General features: G+C 37.4%; 1 protein-coding gene across 1 annotated transcript; it reads left to right on the forward strand.

Annotated features, from left to right (window-relative positions):
* The first annotated feature begins 1,522 nt into the window (after window positions 1-1,522).
* On the forward strand, window positions 1,523-8,790 carry gtf2b (general transcription factor IIB). The gene is made up of 7 exons (XM_022214317.2): window positions 1,523-1,634; window positions 3,150-3,262; window positions 4,357-4,490; window positions 4,783-4,929; window positions 5,623-5,752; window positions 6,230-6,511; window positions 7,867-8,790. The coding sequence occupies exons 1-7, from the start codon at window positions 1,618-1,620 to the stop codon at window positions 7,998-8,000; spliced, it is 957 nt and encodes a 318-aa protein (XP_022070009.1). The 5' UTR covers window positions 1,523-1,617; the 3' UTR covers window positions 8,001-8,790.
* Window positions 8,791-10,033: the final 1,243 nt, after the last annotated feature.

The raw sequence follows: 10,033 nt of genomic DNA on the forward strand, positions 1-10,033 counted from the left end.
CGAAAAATACAACATTCTGTCAAGTTTTAGACTTTTTCTCCTTAGCTTTGAGTTTTGCTGAGATGTGGATCTTTAAAACATTTAAAATCAAACCATGAGAAAAGCTGAGAAGGAAATTCCCTGTTTGAGGAAATCAACTTCTGACACAGAAATGTAAGGAGTTAGAAGTCAAAATGGTCGAAAACCACTGGTTTGCTCTTGATCAATGCGCTCTCTTGTGAATGCTTGTTCAATCATCCTTTGTGTAAAACCTCCATCTTCAAAGTAACTAAAGCTGACTGATAAATGTAGTAAAGTAGAAAGTGGAATGTTTCCCTCTGAAATGCAGTGGAATGGAAGCATAAAGTATCATAAAATAGAAATGCAAAGTAAGTAAAAATTGTGTTTAAATGTACTTAATTACTTCCCACCTTGGTGATCGGTTACATCACATTTTCATAAAACATTTAATGTGTAATTTACTGGTGAAAATGTGAATGCACTGACAATTTGGCTCACATTCTGGTGAAATGTGCGATTTATATTTAGTATGTTCTACACCTTTATGTCTCCATTACATAATACAGTGTGATAGGTATTTAAGAGTTGAATTTACAGGTCCGTTATGTCCTAACAAGTTTTAAAAAAACTAATAAAAGTATTAATTATGGGGAAAACAAAAACAATGTTTAGCTTTTTCATCACCTATCTGATCATGTCAGTGTGTTGGTAGTACAAAGCTTCCTCTGATAAAGCAATTTGCCAAAACAGTCAAGATGTAGCTTTTGCCTGGTGTGCCACAATATTTGAGTTCTTTTGTTCAGACAAAAAAGTGAATAGATAGATGTTGATTACCTTGACAGTTCTGGTGAAAGCTACTGTCTTCTTCAGAAGTATCTCACTCTCTGGTCAGTCTAATCAACATCTATTTATTCGCTTTATGTCTGAACAAAAGAACTCAAAATTATTACATGAATTAGAAGACATGATGAACGCTTTTGAGAAATTATATATTTCATTTATTTTTTATTGTTATTAGACATTCATTAAACAAGTTAGATTGGAAAACCTCAAATATTTTACCCAAAAAGAAAGCAAAAGTACATACAGTACATACTCAGTTGGACTTTGCAGGGAGAAAAATGTTAAAGTTTTCCAGATGCTTATTGCTTTTGTTTTTTAGTAAATTCAGACGGTTATTTAGTTGATATTTTATTGATATCCAGTCATTTATTATTAATAAATGATTGGAATTTGTATGGAATTTGTAAAGACATGATCACAGTAAAAATAAAAAAAAATTATTTTAATAAAAATGTATGCAAGACCCTTGGACTTCAAAAGTCCCTCAATTATATATTGATCCCTCTATTTTATTTTAAAAGTACTTATTTAACTTTGATTAAAATACAATATTCGTCAAAAGTCGAGTCATTTTCCAGTTTAAGCGGTCTATTTTCTACCTCCAGAAATAGCAGCTGCTTTGTTGTACAGTTTCGTCCTTTGTTGTCCAAAAGCAAACATCTAGTTTGGTCTCCTTGGCTCCCCGTAGTCCGGGTGTCACGTGATCAGAAAAGCTATAAATAGAGGTGCTGCAGTCATTTGTTTCTTTGACTGACAGACGGAGCGAGGAGTGACATGGCGTCCACAAGCCGGTGAGTAGCAACTTAGACCAAATATAACACCTCTACTATCTTCATGTGTTTCTCTAGTGATGTTGTGCGATGGAAAAACATTGAGCTGTACTCAGTGAGCCGCTGGTGTCGTTGTGTTTGTGAAAATACCGTCCGTACCCGTTACCGTTCAGTGTTCTATCTATTGTGCTAGGTAACGGCTAGTTAGCCGGCTAGCAGGTTAACGTTAGATGTTGCCAGAAGTGACGGTTTGTCACCGCTTCACTCTCACTGTATTCGGCTGCTCACTAGCTGGTGTTTACGGTTTCGCTGTTGTTCTTTTTAGACTTGTTTTTCCTGCTGTTTTCACTCTCTTCCGTGTAACAGTAGAGCCGGTGTAGTGGGAAGTTGAAACTTAGGCTAATGTATTAACTTGCAGTCTCATTGACTCCAGTCGGTCTGTGAGCTGGCGTTTGTAAACACCGGCTATCTCTGTTTATCTGCTGCTTTTTTTGAAAAACGTTGCTCAACAGAAGCTTCCTTTAAGTTCGAAGAGTCAGTGATTAGATTCTTGTCCTTAGCTGCACATGATTGTGACTTTATGCCTTTCCTGTAGTCACACAGTTTGGGGAGTAGTTAGTAGGATGTAAAAATAAAGGAGGAAATCCAAAGTTCAATTGTTGAGTTAAATAATCTGACAAATGAAACGGTTATTTGATAATAAATTAGTCCACTGGTAGATATTTATAATCGATCAACCAACCAACCAGAATACTTGAGATGCAATAACTGTTAAATTAATCACTAAGTAATGAGTCAAAGTTGAAAAAAAGTTAAAATTCTGTCATTTGGGCTTCTTAAATTGGAAAATTCTCTGGTTTCTTTCCTTTTTCCTTATGTTGGGCCTTTGGAAACGTTTTTCACCACTTTATTGACCAAACAACTAATCATTAATCAACAAAACAGTCATCAATTCCATCTATAGATTGAAAATACTCTGCTACTTATTTGCAGTCCTGTTTAAAACATGCTTCCTGTTCCTTCCTCAGTGTTCAATGCTGGTTGTGTGTTGTTGACACAGTCAGGTCCTAACTTATTACCAATTTTGACTTTTAATGTATGATTGTCTCAATATTAACATGTTAACACTGCCTTCAGCCAGTTGTATGCTTTGAGCCTGTGTGTTGAATATGTCTGAAAAATATACGCTAATGTTGTCACTGATCATGCATATCTCCTCATCAGCATAAAGGGGAAAGGAAAGTAAAGATGCAAAACGCACCTGGCCTACGTAACGTCATCTCTGTATTACAAAAGTATTCCAGTTTTCCTTTCCAGGCTGTGAGAGATGGGAAATAACTTGAGTGACATTTTCAAAACGGTTGTCAGTTTGAATCCTCAGTATTTTTGTACTCTTACAAATGAATGTTGTTACCTGTAAAGTATACTTTATTCTTCTTTCTGTATGCCTTTTCAGCTCTGCTTTTTAAACCCTTTCCTGCTTTTTTCTCTTGAATGTGAGCTATTTAATCACCGGACTGTTGTTTATCTCTGCAGCGGAGAAGCTCTGGCCCTTCCCAGGGTTCAGTGTCCAAACCACCCCGATACCATACTGGTGGAGGACTACAGAGCCGGGGACATGATTTGTCCCGAATGTGGCCTTGTCGTAGGTGAGTATATGAACCGTGAATATGAACTCTGAGTGAACACATGCTGTTTGTTTTCCTGCACAGTTGTGTTGATTCCTCTCAGCTGAATTGTCATATTGTTACAGTCATGTGAAGCTCTTCAGGACAAAGAAGTGTCTCAGCTAACGTTCTTAAACCTGTTTGTTTGGCAGACATTTTTCTGCATGTATACATCAGCTGAGCAAGGCCACAGTAAAATACGTTAAAGCTGTAATTTTATGTGTAAAGAAGAGCAAAAAATACATTTTAAAAAAAAACTCAGTAGTGTGTTTTTTTTCTGAGAAGATATTGATATTATTTGAAATATTCCACCGTGGATAGTTTTTGCAGCAGTGCTTATGCTTAAGTCAGACAGTGTTCTTTGTAGTTTAGGCAATCTGAAGATGCAGATAAAGGTTTATGAAGCCCAAGTCCTTCCAACATGTGATGCAGACTGTTAGACAAAGCTGCAGGGAGCACAGAGTTCTCCTCTAATGAGCCCCCTCAGCACAGACCAAGTCAGCTGGGAGACCAGAGACGCCAGCCGCCCTCTGATGCAAACAGAAATTCCCTCTGTTCCTGCTTCCATAGCGCCGGCTAGCCTCTAAGGAGATGAACGTCACTTTGCCTCTAGATATTAGAAAGACTGATGGATGGCAAAAAGAAACAAGATTAAAATTTCTAATCTCCTACTCTGGTACACGGTTCTAGGAACAGTCATGATAGCATAAAATAATTACCTTGTTAAGACAGTTTTTGGTCTGCTGTCGTCATCTTTATGCTCTCCTTTGTACAGCTCTGGTTTGATGGGACTGAATAACTTATTTAGTTATTCAATCATTTATTGTCTATCTCTGTAAAAGACAATGAGAAAGAAGGACAAAAGGTAGAGAATTTTTATGATTTTGAGTTTGTTTTTTTAAGATGTTGCTGATTTATAGGAAATAAAGTGTCCAGTCAGGCTTGGATGTGTTTTTCCTTACATCATCAAGTGTTCAGAACTCCTTTGAATCGACGTTGCAATAAGACGAAATGTTGTAACTTTTTCTCATTCATCTGTGTGTTTTCATTCAATCATCCAAACCGTCTCTGCTCAGGTGATCGTGTGATTGATGTCGGCTCAGAGTGGAGAACGTTTTCCAACGAGAAAGCCCTCAAAGATCCGTCTAGAGTCGGAGATGCTCAGAACCCTCTCCTCAATGGAGGAGACCTCACCACCATGATCAGCAAGGTGAGAGACAACTGTGGCTTAAAATGAAAACTTCCAAAGATCACAAAGCAACTCACATTTTCTCGTACTGTGAATTTCCCCATGTCTAGATGTTCACTCATGTCTTTCAGGTTTTGATGTGTTTGTACTTTAACATGATCAGCCTTTACGCCAGTTTAACCTGATACACATTTCTGTACTGAGTCACTGTCTGGTCATGTCTGCAGCTCCAATCACAGTAAACCACATTTTAGGTCGCTGTGGCTTCACTTGAATGTATCACACTGATAAATATCAACTCTCTCAACCACAGGGAACCGGTGCGGCCAGTTTTGATGAGTTCGGCAATTCAAAATACCAGAACCGGCGAACCATGAGCAGCTCTGACCGCGCCATGCTCAACGCCTTCAAAGAAATCAGCACCATGGCGGATCGCATCAACCTGCCAAGGAATATTATAGTAAGCAAAGAAAAAGAAGAACTCCATTTAAAAGACGAGTTGCTGTGAGACACACTATCTGTGTGGATGCGTGCGGTCTGTTTGTGGTTCATCTTCAGCTGACCCTCCGTCCTCTCCTGGGTTGAACACGACTCAGACACAACCAGCATTTCTCTGCTCGGTGATCAAACTGAATCTGATGAGACGTTAACAGTCGGCCGACTCCTGATTACAAGAGAGTGGAGGAAAATGAAAACCACCAGTGTGGGCACCACAGAGAAATGAAACTGAGGTTTATGTGGTGATTATGTCATGTGGTTTATCACTGATGTTGAGCCTGATAACCACAGCTTTACCTGCAATGACGTTCTCATAGAAACGTGGGTCTCCTGTATGAATGGTGCTGGCAAAGTGCAACAGGGCCGTCCGTATATTGAAGCCGGAGTTTACTGTTGTCTCATTTTAGTGCCACAAAATTAGGTCAAGACAGTGTTCTTTAAAAAAAAAAATCCCCAACAGAATTTTGTAGTTCATTTTTCTCAAAACTGCACTGATTTTGAGTGTTAAAGACAAACGCTGTTTAAACGGTTTCATTTCATCTCTCAATTAAAACCTGAAATTCACATTTTAAACATGAGATTGAACTTTCCAGTTAACTTTAAGATCGTCTTTTACTCACAGAATGTCACTTATTATGATGCTTTTGCTCCACAGGACAGAACAAACAACTTATTCAAGCAGGTTTATGAACAGAAGAGCCTGAAGGGACGAGCCAACGATGCCATTGCATCGGCCTGTCTCTACATCGCCTGCAGGCAAGAGGGTGTACCAAGAACCTTTAAAGGTCCGAATAAAACATTTCTAACTATTTATCATATTATTTTAGTTCAGGAATATAGAATATTGATGGTGTAATATTTCTTGAAGTACAATATCATCTGTTAAAAGTCCTGATCCTGATCCATATCGTCTCTCAGATGTGAAGAAATCCGAGATACTGATGTTAAGAATGGAGTTTTAACTCAATAAAATGTCAGTTTGCTTTAGTTTTTACCTCCCCAGTTTGCTTTTGTTGTGTTATCTGACTGATGAAAACAAAACACTGACATGTCTTCATTTTCTCTGACATTTTAAATGGAAGAGGCACAAAAAGTACAGTAATGTGTGGTATGTCTCTTGGATCTATTAACAGTTCCTGTCACTGCAGTTTCAAAGCAGACAAAGTGACTCAACTATAAATAACCTAAAATAGACGTCCGTTTTCTTTCACTGCAGTCAACTGAAACAAATCTCATCCCAGGCCCTCTCCTTTCCTTAACAGAAATCTGCGCCGTCTCCCGGATCTCAAAGAAAGAGATCGGTCGGTGCTTTAAGCTCATCCTGAAGGCCCTTGAGACCAGCGTGGACCTCATCACCACAGGAGACTTCATGTCTCGTTTCTGCTCCAACCTCGGCTTGCCCAAACAGGTGCAAATGGCGGCTACCTTCATCGCTCGGAAGGCTGTGGAGCTCGACCTCGTGCCCGGCAGGAGTCCCATCTCAGTGGCTGCAGCAGCCATCTACATGGCCTCCCAGGCCTCTGCAGAGAAGAAGACCCAGAAGGGTGAGGAATGATACTGCTCATATTCAAATGTTGTATTTGTTCAGACAGATTATTTAAGTAAAAGTACCAAGTATGTATTAGTGTAAGTATTGACAGCAAAATGTAGTTAGAATAATGAAGTACAAAAACTGGTTGGTCCCTCTGACTGATATATTATTATATTGAATATTATTCAGTGTACAAGTAGCTTGAAATTGTGCTTGTCTAAATATACTGAAGCACTTTCCAGCCTAATGTTTAGATAACTGCTAGATCTTTTATTTAAAGGCCCTGTGAGCGACTTCTTCTTTATAAATGACCAACATATTTACATATTCTGGCAGTTGTGGTCATCACAGGTCTGATATTTTAGACCAGTCTGAAATGGATCTAAATTTTCTCACAAATCATTTTTAAGAAGAAACCTGATTCAAAAGGAACCTGCAGACCATCATACCTGATTAAAAATACAAACCAGGACACTTAGACATGTTGACACACAGACTGAAGAGAGTACAGTGAGTCTGATTAGATTAAATACAACAAATCTGATTAAATCCAGTGAATCTGATTAGATTAAAAACAACAAATCTGATTAAATCCAGTGAATCTGATTAGATTAAAAACAACAAATCTGATTAAATCCAGTGAATCTGATTAGATTAAATACAACAAATCTGATTAAATCCAGTGAATCTGATTAGATTAAAAACAACAAATCTGATTAAATCCAGTGAATCTGATTAGATTAAATACAACAAATCTGATTAAATCCAGTGAATCTGATTAGATTAAATACAATGAATCTGATTAAATCCAGTGAATCTGATTAGAATAAATACAATGAATCTGATTACATTAAATCCAGTTTGAATTCAGTCTCTCTCTGATCCCAGAAACCAAAGGAACACATAAAAACTTCTATGATGCATTTCGTGTGTTCGTCATAATATCAGCTTGTTTCACTTCTTAAAGAGCAATAAAAACACGGATAACCGGCTTTAGTTTTCTGGTTTAAGTCGTGTGTTGACTGTTGAAGCTGCTTGTTTAGACACAACAGTGTTTTAAATTTAGCAGGATGAAGAAGCATTTCCATAATCTTCATCTGCAAAGTAACTGAAGCCAGTAGATGAACGCAGCGGAGCGTGAAGACGCACAATATTACCCACTGAATATTGGCGAACACCTGTGGTTCAGTGTAATTAAAGGGAAATGAGGCTGAGAGTAACATGATGATGAACTAAAAGCTCTCTTCAGCATCCACCATGACAGATTCTCTCTGATGAAGATGGTGGAGTATTTATAGTGATCTTTGAAGATGCAGAATTGAGATTCTGGAGATCAGCAGCTGAACTCTGTTTCTGATCCTTCCACAGAAATCGGAGACATCGCCGGCGTGGCAGACGTCACCATCAGACAGTCGTACCGCCTCATCTATCCACGCGCTGCAGAACTTTTCCCTCCAGACTTCAAATTTGACACGCCGGTCGATAAACTGCCCCAACTGTGAAGAAGACTCCCCTCATGCAGTGCTGATATTTTTCTGCTGTACTTAAGAGATTGTATTTTTTTTTTTAAATCATGTTTGTGTTGGATTTGGAAGATTTCTCTTGTCCCGCATAAGACTACAAGGCTTCACCGGGGCACTCTGACAGGAATAACGCGGACACACATTCCAGTGCATTAAACAGCGTGTAGACTGTTCTTACAGTATTTCATTTGAGTGTATATACTGTATCCTGTATATATGTCCAAGTGGGAAAATGTAATTGACGCTTGCAATTTTAGGCTGGTTTCATACTGTATACATAAAACCTTGTTTTTGTAGAAAAATGACCAGGTTCTATTTTGTTAGTTTGTTTGAATTGTTCTGAGTAATTTAAAAAGGAATAAAAAGACTTTCATCAGATCAGCTCATGATTTTGAGCACCAAACATTTGTTTACATAAAACCTGATTGAATAACGGTGAATAAAAAGTAGGTAAAATCTAAAACTACCTGGAGGATGTGTTTCATGTTAAGAGGTAAAAATAAAAGCAAAGCCACTATTACAAATGTTTAATTTGTGCATTCATGATAGGCAACAAACAATGACTGAAAAATACCTTTGAATTATTGTTTGTTTTTGTTTTTTTTACACCGGGGATGAACAGCTGTGTAATTTGAGTCGTTGGTGTACCATCCATAAAGTTCTCATCTGTTCTGGCAACAACATGCACAAGCAGAGAATAAAAAAAAGGAACTTTGTACAATCTATTTCCATCATTAAGAAATGTAATTAAAAACTATTGATAAAATTAGTGCTTTCAGCTTAATTGTGTACATACAGTATGTATATATATAATATATATCACATACCCTGCCCTCCCCTGTAGAGATTCATGTCGACAGGTCTGCAACGGTTGAGTCAGTTTATGTGGAACCAGAGCAACGTGGGAAGCATTTAAAATGGATTTTGATGGAAACCTAAAATAACAGAGCGCCGTACGCCTCTTCAATCTGTGCTCAGTCTGTCATCGGGCTCATTTTCAGTCCATCACATTCCTTTAACCCTCCTGTTGTCCTCATTTATGGGCACCAAAAAATATTGTTTCCTTGTCTGAAAAAAAAAAAAAAATCCTCAAATTTCTAAAAATTTGCACAAACCTTCAGGAAGAAAATTCCAATAATTCCTAAAAAGTTTTATTTTTTAAAAAAAAAAAAATCTCCAAATTTGGCTAGAAAATTCTTGTAAATATTTTCAAAAAAATGAGCAAAAATCTTCAAAATATCTAAAATGATTTTATATATATATATATATATATATATATATATATATATATATAAAATCAGTAAAACTTGTAATATTTTCTTTAAGAACATTCACATAAAAATCAACCAAAATCCAGCGAATTTCGCTGGATTTTGGTTGATTTTTATGTGAATGTTCATGAAGAAACATTTTCAACATTTCTTTTTTTCCACCAAAAAATGTTCGAAAATTTCCCAAAAATGTTGAAAATGTGGACATCTGAAGTTTCATTGTGAAAATATTTTTTTCCCCACATTTTCAAACTTTAAAACGGGTCAATTTCAACCCACAGGACAACACGAGTTAAAAAGACAAATATGTTCCTCTGCTGCTTCAAGAAGGACAGGATGAATTTGGTTTTGGTAGAAAGTTATTTTAGTGTTTTTACTTTCACTGAGGTAACAAAAAAAGAAAGAAAAGCCAGGTCCACTGAAGACGGCTGTTAAGGAATTAAAAAAAAAAAAAAAAAGCAATTGAACTGACCGGACAGAATGCTTAATGTTTTGATCTTGTAGCTCAGAAAGATTCAATCGAGTGTCAACTTCCAGCTGTAGAGCCACTAGAGGGCATCAGAGAGACGATATGTAATGTTCTACGATCTCTTTTGGCCAACATGCTTTAGCTGATTTCCAACAGAAGTTTCCAAAAGAACGGTTCATTAATGAGCAGCTGGGCTGAAGCTGCCGTTTCGTGTTCTAATGTGAGGAGTCGTACGCAGACATGAGCGCTTCACGTGAACAAAATGAGAGAAA

This window comes from Acanthochromis polyacanthus, chromosome 9 (assembly GCF_021347895.1).
Source record: "Acanthochromis polyacanthus isolate Apoly-LR-REF ecotype Palm Island chromosome 9, KAUST_Apoly_ChrSc, whole genome shotgun sequence".
NCBI classification, from domain to species: domain Eukaryota; kingdom Metazoa; phylum Chordata; class Actinopteri; family Pomacentridae; genus Acanthochromis; species Acanthochromis polyacanthus.

Bases quoted from the DNA above. Each gene is read 5' to 3' on its own strand.
- gtf2b (XM_022214317.2), top strand. The intron at 4,491-4,782 runs GTGAGAGACAAC...TCTCAACCACAG, and splicing joins TCACCACCATGATCAGCAAG to GGAACCGGTGCGGCCAGTTT. The intron at 4,930-5,622 runs GTAAGCAAAGAA...TTTGCTCCACAG, and splicing joins ACCTGCCAAGGAATATTATA to GACAGAACAAACAACTTATT.